Consider the following 21717-nt stretch of genomic DNA (forward strand, 5'->3'; position numbering starts at 1 on the left):
AGGTTGCAGAAAAACCAGTGCATCTGAATTGCTAAGCGTCATCTAATATTTTGTGTGCATGGCTTCAAACTATATACTGTTCCCTTCTCAAAAGATACAAAAAGGCTGTGTTGTGTAGTTTGATTTTACTAGACCCATGACTTGTTTTGGTCTGTCAGTGTTCTGCTGTTTATTCATGTGGCCTTGAGAAAAATCTGTTACTGCCCTAAAATGACACTAGATCTCTCTCTACTTTAAATCATACCAAATCTTGATCATGAAGGTAAATCCGGTTTGTTGGGTGACTTCATATACTTCCTCAGCAAAGCTAGAACTAACTTAAATATTTAAATCAACTCACTTCTGCTTTTCTCAGCCCCTGCAAAAAGTGTGTGTTGTCCCTGCCCCAAACCCCAAAGATCAGACTGTAAGGCCTTTGTCTTTCCTTTTTAATCTCCTTAAGTGTGTTTGCTTAAAAATTGAACTGGAAGGGGTGTCCTGAATCACCAAGTTTAGCTTCCTGTGATTGACAGCAACTACATCAAATTACTCTGCTCCTAAACAAAATTAAAGCTGATATTTAAAATGTAGGTTTGTTTAAAATATTATCTTTCAAATACAGCTGCAGTTACTCTTCATTTCAGCTGAAAAGCATGCCTCTCTCTAACAGGTGTACCGAAAGGATCCGTATATTAATGAAGAAGCTTCCAGGCAAAGCTATGTTTTAAAACAGCCAGCAATTAATCACCCAGTACAGAGACAGGAAAGAGACCCAAATCTGATCTATGAATCCCAGGCTCAGTACGCAGAGAAACAACCAAGTCGGGACTACGAACCGTCAACATATAGGTATGATTCCACAAACTACGTAGACCAATTTCCTCGTGGTTATGATCCTCGCCTACATTATGATGACCGTGTGCCTCCCTATGAGGAGCACTGGGCATACTATGATGAAAAACAACCTTACAACCAAACAAGAACAGCTTATGAAAACCAGCCGCCTCGGGACGTTGATTCCAGACAAAATCTAGAAGAGAGCACAGAACGCAGCTATTACCCAGCACAATCTCGTTTTGAGGAACCTCCTCCAATGAGCTATGATGGCAGACCTCGCTACGAGCATGCCCCCAAAAACTTCAGTATGCCACAAGTGCGATACGAAGATCAACACACTGTTGGATACGACACTCATGGTAGATACAAACAAGAAGCTCAGCCATACCAGTCAGCCGTATCTCGATCTCCTGAACCGAAGCAGTACTTTGATCCACATCTGAGGGGCTATGAACAAGGTCCTCCTCAAGCTTATAATGCAAAAGCTGGACAATACGAGCCTTCTCATAGCACTTCAGGTGTTTCTCTTCCTCCTCCCTCTTCATCACAAACCAAACCAGAAGTTTTGCCTTCTAACAGTAAACCACTGCCTACACCACCATCACTAGCAGAGGAAGAAGAAGATCCAGCCATGAAACCGCAGTCTGTGCGAAGTAGGGTTAAGATATTTGAAAGGAGGAGATCACCATCTCTGGAAAAAATGAAGGACTCCAGTGATACGTCGGCTGTCAAGGTAAGTCACTGAGGTTTTCTAGTTCTTGCTTTCTGCTAATGAGACTACGGAGCAAGAAGTGAAATACTGTCTTGGAAAGGAAGCTTTATTGCTTGTGGAACAGCCTTTTAGCAACCTCACTGCAGTATGTTTTAAAAGCTGAAAACTTTGGGGAAAACGGGGAAGGGAATCTTGCCATGCTGAAAACTCCTCCAATTCATCTTTCAGTAATATTTTGCTCTGTTTTTCCTTTTGGGGGAAGGAGGGAGCAGTCGTCGTTTTCTTACTCGGTGCTGTATTTTTATAGATGTTAGAATCTAACAGAATATGCTGTGCTCTTCTTTACAGCCTCCAGAACTAGCACCTAAGCCTACACTCGCAACTGTGAGTGGTCCAAAGCCAACTTCTCAAAGCCAGTACGAACACGACAAAATGACTTACAGGTAGATGCACAACTGGTGAACTAAATTGAGTTTGCAATTTGAGATTAGAATATTGAGCAAACACATCTTAGTGGTTCAATTTGGAAGCTACAGTGTGGAGAGTCCGAGTCTTTCAATATGATTTCTGTGTCAATAGTAAGGCAGGGCATAAAGTCAGTTCTCGTGGACGTGATTGCTGGGAAGTGGGGGAAGGACTACAATTTTCAGCATTTTTGAGGAAGAAACTTAGTCAGTATCTCCATCTTTTTTTCTATGTTTAATTGAGATAATTAAAAGTAAAACAAAAGGGAAAAAGTAAGATGTGGATTTTCTTTATGCTATGTCACTCCTATCTAATTTCTGTGCTGTGTATGACAAAAAGACAAGGTGTGCTATTTTAAGAATTACATTTTGGTGGTTTTATTACTAGCAGAGTTATAAAATAGAATTTTAATTTGGGTACTTACGCGTCTTCAACTGTGCAAGACAACTGTATCTTACTCTTGGTTAGGGCCCCAGAACCACAGAGACCTCAAGTGAAGCCACCTGAAGATATTGTCCGTTCAAATCATTACGATCCTGAGGAAGATGAAGAGTATTATAGGAAGCAGCTCTCATACTTTGATCGTAGGAGCTTTGAAAACAAGCCATCTGCACAAGTTCCTGCCGGCCATCATTCTGAGCCCACTAAACCCATACATGCGCAGAATCAGCTGAATTTCACCAATTATTCTAAGTAAGTCTGGGGGATTTCTTTTTTTTTATTATTTTGAGGACGGAGGGAGGCATATAGCACTAAACAGAAATTCTGCCTCTGTCAGTGGAATTCCAGGGGTTCATGGTATCCAACAGAAAGTTTTATTCATGAAATCAGTTTCTCTGTTTAGATGTAGTTTGAAACTACATGATGTTTAGCTTTAGTCTGAAACCATGTAACTTAACTTGGTAAATGAAACGAGTAATTTTTGTAGGTTTCAGGACCTTCAGTGTGTTATTACTTTTGCTTACCGCTTACTAACAGAACCTAACCAAGTGTTTCCTTAGTCTGAGTGCTTAAACATCTTTCAAAGCCAAGGTCTTGGTTCATTCCAGTTTTGCATGCATTTATTCTGCAGACAGGCTTCTACATGTTAGACGTGTTTGACATTAGGAAACTGAGCCTTTAGGGAATATTGCTGAGGTTAGAATTTAATCTGTTGATGGAAACATCTGTTTCCTGTATTGTTCTGCTTCCTTGACTTGGAACATTTTGATACAGAAACTGTGTGAGAGCTCGTACACAGATTTAGCTCAGGTAAAGAACTGGCTGTCTTGGAGAATGCTTATGCAAACTTTGTGAATAGTCTTCACAGTTACCTAAGCTTCCAAAATTTGTTTGGATTCAGGCCATAACAGTGTGCTTGTTGTTACTGTGAAAGGCTATCTTGGCTTGCTGCATACAGGCTACAAGTCCGGCAGTTTTGAAGGCTTTGGTTGCATTCCTAAGGTCCAGCTGAAAATCTAGCAACCTTAATGTGAGATCTTTTTAGAGTGAAATAATAAACTAGCTTGCTGAAGTTTCATAGGGTTGAATGTATGTGCAAGCTGTCTTTGATGTATTAGATGCACTCTGTTCTAGTGCTTGTCTTGAAGGATTTGAGCGAGGACTCTGGAATCGTATTCTTATGTGTATTATGTTGTCTATCATCTCCAGTGTCCTTCTCTGTGAACTGAGAGTATTGGAGTGTTTCCAGAAGCTTGATAGGTTTTAAAGGATTGACTTTTTTTCCTACTGAAGAAATCTACGTATAGTAACTATATCTTATTTTACTTTTCTGTATCCTAAGGAAGGAATCTGTATAACATTTTGTGACCAGTTCTGATTCTCAGTCAAGGATGCTCTTTATCCTTCCTTTTCACTTGCTTTGTGTCTTCTGATGGGAAGATGGGAGCGTATCTGTCCTGCTCTCTGGGCATCATGGGAAGGGACCTATGTGAAGAGGCTTGGGTGGTCTAATGCATTGTAGTACCTTTCAGTTATGTTCCCATGTACAAAACCTGATGTTACTCATGGTCCAGTTTGATCTGTAGGCATGGACTGTGATACCATTGTAAGATGCAAGTAATGCTTTGGGGGAGAGGTAAACTTTTGCTAAGCAGTTGTGAAAGTTCTCGAGATGGAGAGCAGTGTAAGCTTTTGTTGTATATTCGTTACCATTCACAGTGTTGTCATGTGCTGAAAAACATGAGAAATTAATACAACTGTTGAATTGCTGCAGAACCAGGTAATAGTGGAGAGAGATGGTTCCATACCTCTACCTACTGCTTCCGTCTGCCATGACACTTCCTCTCTTTGGCTCCTCAGTTCTAGCTTTTTGATTGTGAGTTAGTGTATAACTTCAGGGCTTGTATTTATGGGAAGGTAACATCTTACTGCCACAGAGGGGTAAGATAATGCTGTTTTTAGGGCTGATAGTTTCATATTTCAGGAGACAAAAATGTGTTTTTTCTGGATGAAAGAATGTAACCTTTAACAGGAACGGGTGGACATGGGAAAGAAAATTTACTCAGGATAGTCCAGTGCAAATAGACAAAGACTAAAACATTAATGGAAGTAAGTGGAAAGAGGTACACTAGAATGCTACTCAGTTGGATAGTACTGCCACTAGAAGCATACTGCAGTGTCCTTGTGTGGACACGCAAAACAATTGCTGTCTTGAGAAAGCATCCGTATTTAGGACTCTCTCACCATCTTCCAGTTTGTACGCTGTTACTTGCTTGTTACTCATCTCTTTTTCCAGTGAATTTTTATGGTAATTGCTATTCTGTGAATAAACTCTTCTAAAAATAAACAGGACTAAATTTGGAGGTTACAGGAACTGTTGATTATGCAGTCTCTTGCTCCCGCATAATCCATATAATGTATTCCGGGTACAGAAGACAGATTTTATACATGGGCAATAGCTGCAACTTTTTCAAATATTAATGTTAAATAAGAAATTACATTAAGTTCTTCGCCAGTAAGTACTGGGAAAGTATGTATTTTTCCTACTAAATGTTTTCCAATTTGTCTACCCTTTTAATTGTTAGGGGTTTATTTGCATCATTTTTTCAAAAGCATGCCATCGCAAGAGCTGCTCTGTGTGGGTAGTGCCATATCTACATGTTATAGTTATTAATAACTGTAGAATAAGGGATAAATTTCCCTTGGTATTAGCAAATAGAACTTGTAAACAGACATGTTTCAGTAGGTCTAGTTGGAGCAATTTATGAGGCTCCTACCCCTGTGGCTGAGACCAGTGCATTGTTCCTGCTTGGTTCAGTGTAGATACTGGTAGTAGCTTAACATGCTGCAGAATGAGGTAACTTAGTCTGAGTTTTGTGTGGAGTAGGGTTGAGAATACTCACGTGATTGTTTACAGCCTCATCTGGGGAGGCAGTAAGGAAGTGCCCTGTGTTAACTTCAACTCCTTTAGCTGAGCTCTTGCGTGTCTGTTAGAGCTGGAGCTTTTTGAATGGGAACTGAAGATCAGCAGTGCAGTTTGATAAGTGTTCTGTTGTAACAGAGGCTTACAGCATGTTGCCTCCTGGGTCATCCTAGTGGTTTATTTCTGTTTCATTTCAAATTTAGGTAGCAGGTTTGTTACACAGATGAAGAGGGAAGCAACTTAGAAAAGAGCACATCAATAATTAGGGGAACTTCATTTATACACTCACAAGTTGTAAGCAAGCACTTCCTTGTGGAGCACTTGGATTGTATGCAGGCTCTGAGCAATTGGTTGAGTGGCTGACCCTTGGCCAGGACAATGGCAGACATGTACTTCGTATTAAGTGCAACTTTGTGCTATTTGTGTCTGTTGTTACAGCTCTCTTCTGCTCCCTCTGTCAAAATGTACTATCCTTCTCCATATTGTAGTTCCTTGGAAAGCTGGTGAGCAATTTTGTTAGGTGTGGAGTGTGCTGGCTTTTTTCTGTGGGCTTTTGCAGTGCTGCCCTCCCATGGTGTGCTGGGTTCAGGCAGGAAAGGGTTAAGTCTCTTTACTGTGGCTGCTAGGAAGCTGGGTTCCTGGATTTATGCTGAGAGAAGGACAGATAGGGCCTTAGCAGGCGCTGGGGAATGCCTGCGCCGGATTCAAGTCTTCTCTGCTTCTGACACTGCAGCTGCGATCCCAGCTCTCACTGTCTCGCTACAGGCAGCGTAGGGGACACACAGTTCAGACACCTGACACAAACTGACCAAGGGAGTATTTCATTCCACAGTACGTCATGCTCGGTGCAGAAGCGAGGAGGGAGGCTGGGGGCCATTACTCTCTCCATTCTTCTCTTGCTCATTTACTCCCGTCCCCTTGCTGACACTCTCCCTGACTCCTGCATTAGCTGCTTTGCTAACTCCTGTGCTGGCTCATTCGGGAGGGAGTTGGATGGGTTTGTTCAGTTTTCCTGGTCATGCTATCACTGACAGGATTTGCTTGGGGCCTGCTGCGATAGCTCTTGGGCTCTCTGGCTGATTCTCACTTCTCAGCACCTGCTTGTGCACTGATCAGTGAGTGGTGAGCAACTGTATCAGAACTGTATCATACTGTATCATATGTTTTATTTTCTATTATTGTAATTACTTAGTAATAGTAGTAGTATTTGTATATATTAGTTTAGATTCAATTAGTAAATAGTTCTTATCTCAATTTTATGAGCTTCCTTATTTCTTCTTCCTCAGATTCTTCCCCTCTGCTGGAGGAGGGGAAGGGGGATTTGTGAGAGTGGCTTTGTGGTATTTGGCTAGCCAGAGTTAAACCACAACACGTGGCTAATGCCCCCTTCTGGGAAGCAGCAATTTCAGGTGGGCAGCTTTTGAAGAAAGCAGCTACTGCCCATCTGGAATCAAGACAGCAGTGAGTGCGTGTACAGTGAGAACTTCTGTTCTTGGAAGAATGGCTTTATATAGTCAGTGGGAACGGAAGCCTATACAGCACATCCTTCAATGTTTTATTTGCAGCACTGATTTTAGCACTACAGTCATACCGATGCTGTTCAGCTCACTGAGCATTGCATTCATGTCGTCATCAAACAGACTTTCAATGTTGGTCAGACCTTTTCTTAGTCTTATAACGTAATCCCCTGAAGCAATAAGACTGTTGGTGCCTAAAAATGTTGCCTGTTACAATCCAAAGAGCATAGGGAAAGTGAAGGGATGAGGGAAGGCTGCCCTAATGTAAAATGTATTTTCATGCACCATATGAGTAAGAAGCCTTAAAAAAACAAAGGGAAAGTTATCAGTATACTTAAGGCTTTCTGTCTCTCCTAGTATTCATAAATGGTTGCTCTAAGACATCCTTTTAGCAATTTTTGAACATGACCAGAAACATTTTATGGTGTGAGTTGTCCTATTGGGTGAGCTGATAGGGCTGTAGAAACATTGGCTATTAATGTGCCCTCAGTAAATGATCTGCAGCACCAAACCATCATTATTCTGTGTATGTTAAGACTAAAGAAATGAATGCAAGTTGGTCCGTTCGAGATTAGTTAGAATGTGGGATTTGTTTGCTTTTTTCAGTATATTGAATAACTTTGTACAGATTGTAACAAAAGGTTTAGTGTAGTCTCGTTCTTTGTTTCAATTTCTGTCAGTTTGATATCTTGACCACCTCCTAATTCACTAACAAAAATCTCATGTTAAATATAGTAGATGATTATTGTATGTATGCATATGGTAAAGGTCTTAGTAGAAACATCACGGTTCAAAGTAGTCTTTGATACAGCCACCTTGTCATGTGACAACTGCTAGGACTAACAAAGTGTGAAGATATATGCTCAAGATAGAATGACTCTTTCTTTCATTCTTCTGTTGCTGTTTGCTTTGCCATCACCTAGATTTCTTGGCTCTTACACTAGCTATGACTACTTGAAAAGGAACATCAAGTGGTAAGACTGTTGTTGATGTGAGGATGTCTTCAGCTGTCTTCTCACTGTTACATTTCATCACAGGCATTATGTGCACTTAAAATTTTAAACACCAAAAATCTGAAAGTAAATCTGATATCTAGTAGTCCAAAATTGCAGGCATTTGTGAAAACAATCATATCCTGAAATGAACTTTAGAAGAAATATTCCTAGTTTAAGGAAAACATTTTGAAAATAAGAATTACAAGTTATCTACGCTATGCACATAAAGCTAGTGAAGCTTAAGCTGATTACATTTCTAATGAAGATGGCATTGTTCAAATACTAGGTGTATTTAGAAAAGTTGTACTAGAATCCATCGATCTATTGGCTAATTATGCTTTTCAAAAAGAACCTCCCCCCAAAAAACCCCACCATTTTGAAGACCTGCTAAATTCAAGAATACTTTTTCATTGAAATTACCCCAAATGAAATTGAAAAATGAGTATCTTGTAGGTAATCATGCAAATACACCTGAGATGTCATCTGCCTTTTTTGTTTGCCATGGTTTGTGTTACTAATCTTCTAAAGATTCAATGTTGTCTTACTTCCCTGTGCTTATCAATGTGTTCTTATATTTGAGACAGGCTATTAAGGAAAATAGTGTGTTAATGTTTATGATCACCTGATTTCCACCTCTTCCTATAGAAGAAAAAAATAGCAGTGAATGCAGGAGCTGAGAGCCCTGAGGAAACCATTTAAATGTGTGTGTTTTCTTTTATTTCAACAGGGGAAAACCAACTGATACTGAATCAATGGATAGGCCTGTGGGTGAAAAACGCTATGAGCCAATCCCTCAAGTCACAACTCCTCCTCCTGCTCCTTCGGTCCAGTACACACAACCTCAGTCGATTAATAGTCCTGTCCTGTCTCTCCCAGCACATCACAAGCCTGCACTTTCTGAAGGTGAGCTCTTGGAAAGCTAACCTGAATCATGTGGCAAGAGGTATCGCTTGTCAGGTGCTTGTGTGGTTGCTTCAGCAACATTGGGATCTAACTGAAACTTGGAGTAATTATTAGTGAAAATAGCTTTCACTATAGTGAGATTGAGTTTTGGGAAATGACTTGGTGATCCTGTCTGAAACTGTAACTTCGAAGTGTTTAATAGTTATGATATCAGTGGTCTCAGGAAAAAGGAAGTATAATTTCCCATACTTAAAAACATCTATCTATTTTCAACCAGAATTCTTGAGGCATGAATAATAGTTGTAGGCTTCTAAAAACAGAAGAAAAAGTTTTTCGCTTTGAGAGGACTGCACAGTCTAACGGAATTTCCCAGTCTGTGCAAGTGCATCATAGTATTTCAATACTGGTTTTCTGGTTTTTGGGAAAGGCCATACCATTGTATATAATGTATCTGTTTAATGTAACATTAGATGATTTGCCTGAACATACAATATACAAGAGGAGGGCAGATGGTTTAAGAGCTAAGCAGAACCTATGTGTATTTTATATAGTAGATAACCTATGTGTATTTTATATAGTAGATAACCTATGTGTATTTTATATAGTAGATAACCTATGTGTATTTTATATAGTAGATAACCTATGTGTATTTTATATAGTAGATAACCTATGTGTATTTTATATAGTAGATAAAGAATTGACTAGAATGTATTCTTACACCATAGTGTATGTGATGAGAAACTCCTGATGGCTACTGATGAGTTCTGGTGTTTTTCTTTGCATTGCAGTTAACTCTGTGTCTGACCCTCCTCCACCTCAGAATAAGCCAGCAATTTTCAGATCCTCTAGAGAGGACACTGTGCAGTCCACTTTTTATCCTCAGAAAAGCTTCCCTGACAAAGGCCCCGTTAATGGAACTGAACAGGTTCAGAAAACAGTCACTCCTTCTTACAACCGCTTCACAACTAAACCTTACACTAGTGCTGCAAGGCCCTTTGAGCGCAAGTTTGAAAGTCCTAAATTCAACCATAACCTCTTGCCAAATGAAACTCAGCATAAACCAGAGTTGCCATCAAAATCTCCAAATTCTCCTCAGCCTGTTTTGAAAGCACACAGCTCATCGCAGCCTCCCGAGTTTGATAGTGGAATGGACACCTTTGCTGGGCAGGTTGACAAGCCTAAGTATCAACCAAATAATGTTAATGCTGTGCCTAAAGCCATTCCTGTAAGGTAAGCTGCTGCTTTTTTCTTTCCACTAGTCCATCGATAGGAGTTTATCTGTCATAATGTGGCACTTTCTTCCTGTGCTTCCAATTTCTGTTGATGTTATAGTTGAAACTGATACTATGACTCTAAAATTCTGCCAAAGGGCATTGAAGAGTGTTCACCAGATGCTTAACATCCTATATCCCTGTATCATCTTGCATCCTGTTACTAGAAAGTGGCATGGCTTTTAATTCCTATTTCTCATAATTATAAATTGTCTGGTAGACAGTAATCATTTGTCCTCTCAATTTGTTTCTAGAAGGTGGAATTAATGTCTAAGGATAGCGGTTGCACCAAATTGCATTCATTCTGTGTGCTTAGAGAGACACCTCATGGTACACATGTGTAAGGGCTGTTGCGAAAAGAGTGGCTTCAGCTGTTTTGTGTTGGTTCTCTTGGCTGTGAGAGAAAACAGCTGTTTAAGCGCAGCTTGTGCTTGCCTAATGTGCTCTAACTGTAAGAACTATGTCAAGACCAACAGATAGCATTATAGTCTTGAGCTGTTTGCTGACTTGGTAAGTTCTTTTCACCTATATTTGAAGAACAGTGTTTTGTTATTCTTGGATTTCAAAATAATGATGCATGAATCAGACTTCAAATCTTGCTTGATGTTTCAGTAACTCAGAAATGCAACAGATGGATGAATCCTATTTGTTCTTAAGTACTCGGAGTGTTTTGAGGCAATACGGTGTTGTAGACTGCTGGAAGTTTTCAATTTACTGGTTCTTTCAGACAAACTCTTCAGCAGTTGATCTGAAATCTACTCTCATCTGACAGTGTTACATTTTTTTCTTGTAGTTACATTCTGGCAAACTGGAAGAAGTTTTGGGTGGCGGTGGAGGGGGTGTTCAAGCTTTGTTTTCAATATCTGAAGTGTGTGAATATCTGAATTCAGTGTGGCTTGAATTAGAATGATTACTCCTTGTGGTGTTAAATTCATGATGAGTTTTGGGAAGCTTTCGGTTGTTAATTATGTTTGGCTTCTGCTAAGCTGAAGCATGTAGCTGGGGCAAGCTCTTTCTATGTAATCCCAGAAGAGGACATTTGAAAAGGCAAGCTTCAGGTGAACCAAACTCTTGCTTTAGCTACTTGAGCATTTTCAGAGTGTTTGGGCTTTGGGTTTCTTGGTGAAAAGGATCTCTTCTTGTGGCAGTACTTGAACTACTTTTGGCTTAGCTGTCCCGCACGATCAGGTGTGAGACATGCTTAGTGTTTTCCTAAAATGAGTGCTAGCCTGCTCTAGCTAGCAGGAAAGTATGTCACTGACGTTCAGGAAGAAAACATTGATCAAACTGATAGACTTTCTGTTTTCAGCCCTTCAGCACTCGAGGATGAGGAGGAAGAAGACGGACATACTGTTGTAGCCACAGCAAGAGGTGTATTTAACAGCAATGGCGGTGTATTGAGCTCCATAGAGACTGGAGTTAGCATTATTATACCACAAGGAGCCATTCCAGAGGGAATAGAGCAAGAAATATATTTCAAAGTCTGCAGAGACAACAGTATACTTCCACCTTTGGACAAAGAGAAAGGTAAGAGCTGGCACTGTATGCTGTTCTGTTATTTAATACAATAGGTTTTGAACAAGGGAAAACAGAATATGAAAATACCTTTAATATGCTTCGATATATAACATACTTCTATATGAAGATACAGAGTGTACATCCCACAGGAGGTATAAGGGTAGCCATATTCTGCTTAATGCTGAAAGTTAAAAGCAAGATGGAGGCCCTGATTTATAACTTCAGAATCTTTAACTTGTAGACTAAATTACTGATCTAAAACTCACCTAGTGCACTAGAGAGGAAGGTTCTAAATTCTTTAACAATCCTTAAAACTGTAGATTCCCGCACAAACTGCAGAGATTTTTTCCTAGGTGTTCTTACTAGAAATATTTTTTCTCATGGCTAGGACCAAAAGATTTTCAAAGCACATGATTTAAACTAATTTGACTTGAGTTAAACATTTGGCATTGATTTCAACACTTAAAAATACTAATTTTTGATTTTTCCTAATGTCTATAAAGAAAAGAGCTTCACAGTTTAAAAAAATACTTTTATCTAAAGATATATTTGTAACTGCCTTGTGAATAAAGGTTGAGTCTGGAGCAATTTTTTCGTAGTAAGTCTTTCATGCCACTAAGTCTGGTATACATGTATTTTCTGACCTGTCAGATTCCTAATTTCCTCAAGTTCAAGGGTTAACTTCATAAATTTGCAGTTAAAAAGCAGTATTTGCATTCTGCAGTTACTCTGAATCTTTATAAATCAAACTTAACAACATGTTTCTCAAATGAGTAATCTTATGTTAACATTTGGAGTTTGTACCTAAAAGTAGACGTGTATGTTTGTGTGCTTCGACCCTTAGGATAAGGGTCATGGGCTCTTGAGCTGCTGAAGGCTTTATTCAGCCCAGTGTGCCATAAATCCATACGAGCAGAACATCGCAGCACTAGCGCAAAGAGAAGCGTGAATAAGGCTGCTTACAGACCTGGGGATTTGTTTCTTGTGATAGATCTGCTTAGAAATCAGTAGGAAAAAAAAAAAAAAACATCTTTTGTTTGTCCTTTTTCATTTTGAGATTGTGGTAAGTTGCACTGAGAAGTCACTTGAGTGCTCTGACAGACTGAGAAGCAATCTTGCTAAGTGCTGTTCTTCACTGACAAGTAAAAATGTTCTTACTTTTCTCTAAAACTTCAGTTGCTGAATAGCTCTGTGATGTACATATATGTCCTACTTCGATCCTGTTTAAAGAAGAATCAGTAAGAGGTTTTTCTTTTCTTGACTGTAGGTGAAACACTACTTAGCCCCTTGGTAATGTGTGGGCCTCATGGACTAAAATTCCTGAAGCCAGTGGAGCTGCGCCTGCCACATTGTGCGTCTATGACCCCTGATGGTTGGTCTTTTGCTCTAAAATCCTCCGACTCCTCGTCGGGTATGCTGTCCTCCCTCTGTCCTTTTGGGGCTTTTGGGTGCTATCGTATAATTTAAGTTAATTTGGCTAAAGGTGATGCTGTGTAATATAAAGAACTCAATCATTGTATTTGTGTCAAACTCTCCCATTTCACTTTCATTACAAATGTCTTTCTTACATTTATTCATGGTGCAAATTCATAGCTAAAACCATGATAGCAGCAAAAGAGTAATATCTCTAGTCTATGAAATATTATCGTATTTTTCTATTCTGTCTTCTTTCTTGAGGACTGCTACAGCTGAATACACTTGAAATGATAGTCGCACTAAAATGGAGAGGAAATTATTATGTACCTCTGATTGGCCTTTGTAACATAACCGGTGTTTGTCTGTTGCTTAATTAACCATATAGGACTCTGGCAAATCTTAACAATCTGCATGCTCATAAATCATGATTTAATGCTTGTTAACTGTTTCCATGTGTGCAAGTTGATGCTAACAATTGGGTCATTTAAGGAAACTGTAGTGTTCAGTAAAAGCATTTACAACTCATGCTAACGTAGCTGGATTTTCCACAAGACTTTTCTTGCTCGCTTCTGCCTATTTCTCCTCTACGGCCTTTTACCCAGAAGTGTCTGCTTGATAGTAAAAGTTGCAACTAGGTTGCAATTTTATTTACCTGTTCTTTTTTACCTCACTGTGGCTTTCTGGGGTAAGGGGGAGAATGTATTGGCTGAAATTGTCAGTGAGAAGCCTAACTGAGAATTCAGGGCAAGTTTCAAGCAATTTCATGAAACGGCTGTGAGGTTGCAGAGATTCAGAAAGGAATGTTTGCACGTCTGGGGAAAAAGTCTTAAGGCTTTATTCAGCTACCTTCAAAATTCACGGCGGAAGGCTCAAACCATTAATGTGTACGTGCAACCTAAGTGATGACTGAACAATGTACTTCTATATACAGCATTCAGGCCACTGTGTATGCATATCTTCCGTCAGTAATGCATCTATCACTGTCAACACCAAAGCACTGATGCTTTGTAAATGAAAGCATCAATCCCCTTGATGGGGATTCAATAACCTAGAGGTATTAATGGCAATAATTTTCAGTTGGTTTTTATAAGCTATTGTATGCATGTGTTGCATGCATCTATTTAACAATGTGTGTATACATGGCAGTGTTAAAACACGGGCTCATAAATGATAGGGTCCCAGAAAATAGGACAACTCTGTACAGAGGTGACACAACACTTCCTTTGTAACTAATAGCACCTGTTCATGAACTTACTTGAAGTGAAGGGAGCGGACTCGTGATCTGAACTGTCACTGACGTTACGGAGACCTTTTTCTCCCTTTCCAAAGTGGGATGTGTGTGTGTGTGCATGTGTGGGTGAGAGCAAGAGTGTGTCTATTAAAACTCTCACACTTTCTGTACTGTAAATATAACACCACATTCTGTTAATCTGAAATGGGATGTATATCATAACATTGCTCTTTTGAGACAAACTCTAACATTAGGCAATTCTGTCTTATGATATGTAAGTAGACCATACTGTGTCTTAAATAAATAATTGTTTTCTCTCTTTCTAAATTAGTTGCTTATGGGACTCTGATTTTTGAGGTGGTTCTGTAATAAGTTTGCACAATTCTGGGCTTTTCTCTCTCTTCAGTCGTCTGCTCTACCTCATCTTCTCTCAATGTATCCATGTTCTGTCCTAAAAGTGATACTCATTTGCACTTACTAACATCCTTTTCTGCCACGTTTAAACCTCATATATTGATACTTTACTGTTAAACCCCTTAAAAAGCTTGAATAATTATGATATTAAAAATGCATGGAGTAAAAGAAGTTGTCCATTATGGCCACACCTATTAGAATGTCGTAATGAAAGATACTGAAAGATCATGTTGGGGGTGATTTCTTTGGGTTGTGGGGTTTTTATTCCAAAGCAGTTGTATGTCAGTATGGGAAAACATCCTGAGCAGCTAGAGGTTGCACTGGCTACAGCCTAATGCTTACTATGTATTTAGGAGGAAAGGTTGGAAAACAGTCCAGAACCTAGTTGTCCTACAGTCCTGTTTTATTCTTGTAATGTATCTGATCATGTGAGTTTTGAATTGAATTCCCTGCATCTACAAAACGAGAAATCCTCCAGAATTACTGAGCTGCCTCACTGAAATGTGTAGTCTCGGCTGGTTGCAGCAAACTTGTTTGCATTCTCTAACTGTACACAGCCCACTTGTGTTCTTTGTCCCTACATTAGATGTTGCCATCACTCAGTGCATTGTGTACCTCATTTTGTTTTCATGAGATCTTCAAGAGAATTACTTGGCGTTTACCTGAACCTCGTTTAATACAGGGGTCTCTGGCATTTGCAGTCTGAGTGACTGGGTTCTCTAGCTTGCTCCACGTTTCTCAAGGCCAATCTGTTTTGTCTGAGGTATTTGATGTCATTTCTTTGGAAGGCTTAAGAGAACTTCAGTGCTTTTTCCACTGTTCTACCGTGGTGGAATAGTGACACTATTTGTACAGTGACAGCATTTAGTAGTACTTTTAGGTAGGTCATAAGGAATACTTTCCTCAGCTGAAAAAGGCAGATGAAATGTAACCTTTGCCTGGTGAGATAGCAGCTGATGGCTTTCCCTTCGAACAGCGGTTACACAGGACCTTTGACTGTGCGTAGATAAGGTCTGTCGTAAAGACTTAAGTATGTACCAGTTAACTAGAATCCCCTTTAGCATGTCAGTATTTTCAGGCTTTTAAAGGAGTGTACTGAATGTAGCTGCCAAATGACTATAATCCTGTCTACAATAATACTCACGATAGAAAACAAAGCTACCAATGTGTCATAGCATTTAGTTACAACATAACTTCTGATTTGACTCATCTGTGTTCAGAACTGTTCCAAGAAACTTCAAATGCATCCTACCCAGATGAGCTCTTAAAATGTCTTATTTTTTTCTGGCAGTTCAGGAAAGAGCCAGTGAATACCTGTTTCACTGTTAATGTTCTCAAATGGAAAGCACTGTGTTGGTGCTGTAGAGTAGAATGACTTTTGTTTACCAGTTCCTGAGTGCTACAGTATCTGTTTTGAATAATTGATCTATCCTACGTTATATGAAAATAAAGGGTTAATTTTTATTAATAACAATCAGCCTACAGGTTTGTACAAACAGGTGTTGATTCAGAACTTAAAAGCTCCTGTCCAAAAGCTTGGTTGTTTCAAGATGTACACTGTTTGACAGCGGATACTAAACACCAGCATTGTGTTTTCCTCCCACAGGTGACCCCAAAACCTGGCAGAACAAGTCTCTTCCCGGGGATCCAAACTATCTTGTTGGAGCAAACTGTGTCTCAGTCCTAATTGACCACTTCTAAATATTAAGTTAGCTGACTGAGTAAATAATGTGAAACTGAGATGGACCTTACATATAAACTGAACCACTCTATCAAGTATTAACTGTTCTATAAGTGATAATGGATCTTAGTGTTTCAGCAGCTTGCTTTAGCTAACAATGGTTTAGCAAGTACACTCTGTGAACCATGGTCACAATACATGCCACAAGCAGGGAGTGTACAGTGGGAACAAGGTAGGGGTTTTGCAGGTTCTGTATGCTTTGGTTTGTTGGTTGTTCTTTCGTGGGTTTTTTGTTTTCTTTTTTAAGGACACTACTAGTATTTCAATGCTTAAAATCTGAAAGTACCAATGGAATTACATTCAGAGGAACTGAATTTGGTTCATACTCCACTGGCGAACACACAGAATTTGGCCTGCATTTTTATGGCTGTGTGTTTGTAACTCACATTTTGGTCTCCAGTTTTTGGACGACTTTTGGTGTACATGTCTAATGAAATGGCAATCAGCTTGGGGTAGCACGGTTCAGATGATTTCCTCTGAGAGGCTAATGCAAATACATCTACTTGCTCTATGTGGGAACATCGTCATGAGAACAGGGGGGAGGGGGATAAGCATGTGGGATGGCTATGGTTCAGTTGCCTCTGTGGATTTGTAAATTAACCACATTATTACAGACCTATTAACCAGCAGGGATGCCTTACCCTCATGTTTTTGTTAGTCTTAGCTCTCATAGTTCTCTGTATTAAGTTTGTATGGCTTGTGTGCTTACCTAGAGAATATATCATGAGAGACTGGGGAAAGAGGGGAAAAGACAAAAACAACTTGTGAGCTTGGTATAGAGAATGAGTATTGTTTGTGTTCATCAGCCAGAAGAGAACCAGAAGATGATGATGGTATGTTTTCTGCTATGCATTTGAAAATTTATAGATGTTATAGACCGCTTGTATATAATGCGTGCATACCACTTTTGTTCTTGGTTTGTAAATTAACTTTTATAAGCTTTACCTTTTTATATATATAAATATATATAAAAACAAAGAAAGTTTCTTAAGGATATCTTTGTATTCTCATACCTTTTGAGCCTTGAACTTTGACATCTGCAGCAATAAAGCAGCATTTCTACAATAAACGAACAAGGACATTTTTTAAAAATGCACAAAGTTGTTACCTTTTTAAGTGCTGCATTTAAAGAATATAACTCGGAATTCTCTACTTTGATTAAATTCTTGAAAAGTATCCCTACTGTAATTTGTCATAAGGATGCTGTACTACGTGCCCTGAAATGTATTTTTTTACTAATAGACAATTTATTACGGCACAATGGCACTACTACTGTTTAGATAATATACCACTGCATTCTGTTAATGAGTTATAGCTATTCAGGTGTGGCTGATTTTTTTTCTCTGCAGTTATTAAATTACACGTTTCTAAATATACAGAATAAAACTGTTTTTAAAATAATAAAGAAGATTGTAGTACCTTATTGTTTCTGACATGGATTTGTGCGAACATGACCAAATCAATTTTGATTTCTTTCTGTGTAAGTAGACAGCTGGATTCTGCCCTTTGTTGAGACACAAAGCAGAGCTCTTTGGAGTTGTCTACAGCAGGGCTTCTGAAATGATGAACTCTGGTGTGGATCCATTGGAAATTCTCAGTACAAGTAGGAGTGGTAGACTTGTCCCAGGAATTCACTGTGTTTTGTGCTAGTTTACTTACACCTACCCTTCCAAGTACTTTGGTATTCTAGCATGTAGATTTACACTTGGTCTAGTTATACAGATTTAAAAATACTCAGACAGAATCCCTGTTTTAGGCCTATTTGATGTACACGGTGGCTAACTAGTAAGCTACTATTATTCTATAGGAGAAAAATTCTAGGAGTTACTTTTAAATATTGCTGGGAAACAGTGCATAACTGTTTCCTTTCTGTATGTTCACTGACAGGTTGGTTTGTTGCTCAGTATGACTTGCCCTAGAAGATGCATTCCCTCCTCCTCCTGCCTTGCGTGAGCTCTAAGAGCTGACAGAAAATTTGAATAGCAGAAAAACCTGTTCATGTTAGGATGGCATTTTTAATTTGTCTTGGTGATTTTGGTGATGTTTTTATGAATCAACAGAAAAGAAGACTTCAAAACGTCTCGTGCTAAGCATCTTGGAGAAAACTCATGCTACAATTTCCAAGTGTACTCTTCTAGTTGAGAACTTAGTGAGAAGTATGGTGAAACACTACAAAGCAGTCAATCGGTTGGACTTGAGGAACATTGGAGTTAGGCTGCTTGGGCTATTTGCACTGGTGTCATTTGTGTCTTGGACATCGTGAGTCTGGCGTGCTGTAAGGTGTGACTGTCCTGAGTTGCTTTTTCTCATCTGATCCAGATAATATGTTTTTGTTCTTACCTACAAGAGTGTAGGGTCATGTCTTTTTATCAGAATGGGAGGAAAAAAGACAGCTCTTGCTCTGCTTTCATTTCATAATTGAAATGAGGAAGTTGATGCTGTTGAAAAATGTAGCAATTCTCTACTGCTGAGCAGCCTGTCAATGGATTTGTCTCTTGCTGTCTGCCTGTAGGAATGTTTAGCCAAGTGTTTAATTTAAAGCATGTGCCTGTTGTCCTTGTCTTTAAATCCCAATGCTTTTGGGTCAAAACATGGCCATTGAATAATTGTGTTTGAAGTAACACATTTTCTTATTTGATAATATCAGTGGGTTTGGAATGTTTATGCTTGCAAGAGGTCATGTTCATTATGTATTTTATACAGGCTAGGGTCTGCAGGAGGGTAAGTTCACATGTAATACTTCAGTTTACTACAGTTCTTTAATCACTATCTAATGTGAACTATGAAAACTCTATCTTCTGGTCTCCTGTTTGTCTCAGCGACGTACTGGCCAGCTTTAGCTCTGCAGGTTGTACAGAGATTCTTAATAAGGTAAATCTCTTGTGCTTGTTTCTAAACAAAACAGCTTCAGTGGTGGATACAGAATTACTGTGCAACTCTGACTTAGGTTATTGGTAAAAATGTTCTAATTTTTTTATTTTTTCAATAAAAGTAGTAATTAGTCCTCAGCTGCACCTATACAAACAAGTCATAGCTGTAAAAGTACTTTTCTGTTCCTGCCAGCCTGGGTTAGGTGAAAGGAAACAGCAGTGTTGAGAGTCTGATTGACGACTCTGCTGTAATGTCATCTGGACCATGTGACAGAAATCAAAGCCATAGAGGTTTGGAGAGTAAAAGATGCTAAGCACATGTGAAAAATGTTTTCTAAGTCACATGTGAGAAAAGCATTTGTAGAAGTCCCACTGACTGCTAGTGGTGGCCTGTTGTGTACGGGGTTCTGCGACAACGAGCTCCATCCGCTGGCGAGCTCAAGTGAATGCGGAAAACTATTTTTAATTATATCCAAATGAAGTGTGCATTATGACCCTGTAAGCAAGCATCTGAGAATAAATACACTTAACATTAGTGAAAGGATATGAAGCTGGATGTTTGTGCACATACATGTAGATATGAATAGTATTTATTAGATTCCTCTATTAGCTTGAATACCCTGGACTGCTTGGCTTTATGCCAAGCAGTTGTCATTCTGGTGACACGAAAATAATTATGCTGTTACTGAATTTGGCTTGAAACCCACTTTTGACAAAGATTAAAGGCTGCTTTGGTGGAAAGCAATGGTGCTATCCTAGTTACCTTAATTAAAATTGAAACACTTAAAGATCACTTCTGAAACTGCTCTAATCTGCCCTGTGACGGTGTATATGAAGTTTCCCACTGAGGTTTATTATGCGGCACTAACTGCCTGTCGTTCCTCATCTCCAACATTGACACAGTGACAGAGTGAAGACTAATGCAAATGTCCTACTGTTCCTTTGGCCCGGAGAGGCCGCCACTGAGGCAGGTTTGGTATCTGTCACTGCTGCTGACAAGGGAGTAATTATGGTTTGTGTTACATAATTGGACCTCACCAGATCATCTGTTCTGGGTATCTCATCAAAGTGGTGGAAGGTGTTACTCTTCTGTATGAGGGAATCAGGTGCTCTGCGTGTGGTTAGGGGATCTGTACTGGCTTGCTGTGTACATTTTGGTGAGTGGTTTTGTTTGTTTGTGTTGCTTTGTGGCCTGCCCTCTGCAAAGAACTTCCAGTTGGGTGTAACTCCAGCAGCTTCATTTGGTTTTGGATTGTAAATGCCAGTGTTTGGTACCACTACAAATCGTCAACACGCCAGGAGTGTCCTGTGTTTTCAGTTTGCAACAGCTTGCTCTCTTTTTGTGGTGTTCTCTTGCGTTTCTGACCTGATGTCCTGTATGTCTGTTCAGAGTTTGGGGAGGGGGAGGGTGGGGGGAACGACACAGGAGGATGGATGGATGGCGAACACGAGGGATGGGACTTCTGCTCACCTGGAGACAACTGAACTGTGAGTAGTGGGGAGAATCTCAGAGGTTTAATCACTTCTGTAGAACATCAGTGCTGCTGAAATTCTCTGCCTTCAGGAGTCTGTTACCTTTCTCAGCATGACAAAATCCGGTGCGCATTATTGCTACTCTGAAGGTAGCGTGTGGATGTCATGGTAGGCAGGAGCTCTTAGGGTGAGTAAAGGCTGGGCAGAGAGGAGTTGGGCAGGTGTACAAACCGGTAGGATCACATTAGATTTACTCAACATTATGCAAGTTTTTCAAGTCTATTCAAATAAAACCTGATAATAATTTCAGTAGAGTTCAATTTCATATACCTCTCTGTGCATAATGTGTCTATTGCAGCAAATAATTCCCACTAGAGAAACCTGCAATTCTCTTGTTGTTACTGTAATGCTAACTACTGCTGTGTTCTGAGGTTCCCTTTTGTTGACTTTAATAATAGCAATTAGCTAGACAACAACTGGAAAGAAGAGATTCCTGAGGAAATAAACTATAGTATGCTAGTGACTGCTAATAGTACCTTTTTTCTTGGGTGTTGAGTGCATATTACATTTCCTTTAAAATAAATGAACAAAACCCCCTGTTGTTTAAATAATATTGAGCTAAATGTACTGTCTTTCCAGTATTCTGCAGCACTTGTCTATTATATGCAAAAGTAGCTGAGCACAGTAGTTAGGATAGGCTGTGAAAACACCATATATAAATAGCAGCCTGTTAAGATGAGTGCAAGTTTAAAACATGTCTGTTAATGTATCAGTTTCTAAATTATATGAAAAACAAGCAATGTCTTCTCAGAAAAATTGTGACTTGTTTCCACCTGCCTTCCTTTCAATTTTAGGGCTTAAAATTTGCAAGAAGATCTAAGTGAGAAACAAGCTGTAGAATTTAAGGAAAATGAGATCCAGCATTGAATTTGGTAGGTGCTTTTTATATCTTGGCATAGGATTACCAATGGTGATACTTAATCAAACCTATAGCATGTGCTTGAGAAATTC

At 39.3% G+C, this 21717-nt stretch overlaps 1 protein-coding gene across 1 annotated transcript in view; it reads left to right on the plus strand.

Moving 5' to 3' along the window:
• Window positions 1-17771, plus strand: part of TJP1 (tight junction protein 1) — a gene marked incomplete at its 5' end in the record, with an annotated part of 25778 nt that extends 8007 nt beyond the window's left edge. Inside the window, 8 exons of the mRNA XM_010152002.1 lie at window positions 650-1549; window positions 1877-1971; window positions 2462-2686; window positions 8597-8772; window positions 9561-10002; window positions 11353-11570; window positions 12829-12972; window positions 16229-17771. Coding sequence (XP_010150304.1) covers window positions 650-1549; window positions 1877-1971; window positions 2462-2686; window positions 8597-8772; window positions 9561-10002; window positions 11353-11570; window positions 12829-12972; window positions 16229-16323 — 2295 coding nt within the window. The remainder of the gene's footprint in view (window positions 1-649; window positions 1550-1876; window positions 1972-2461; window positions 2687-8596; window positions 8773-9560; window positions 10003-11352; window positions 11571-12828; window positions 12973-16228) is intronic.
• Between the last annotated feature and the right edge of the window lie 3946 nt (window positions 17772-21717).

Source organism: Eurypyga helias, unplaced genomic scaffold (genome assembly GCF_000690775.1).
Source record: "Eurypyga helias isolate BGI_N326 unplaced genomic scaffold, ASM69077v1 scaffold31765, whole genome shotgun sequence".
Taxonomy (NCBI): Eukaryota; Metazoa; Chordata; class Aves; order Eurypygiformes; family Eurypygidae; genus Eurypyga; species Eurypyga helias.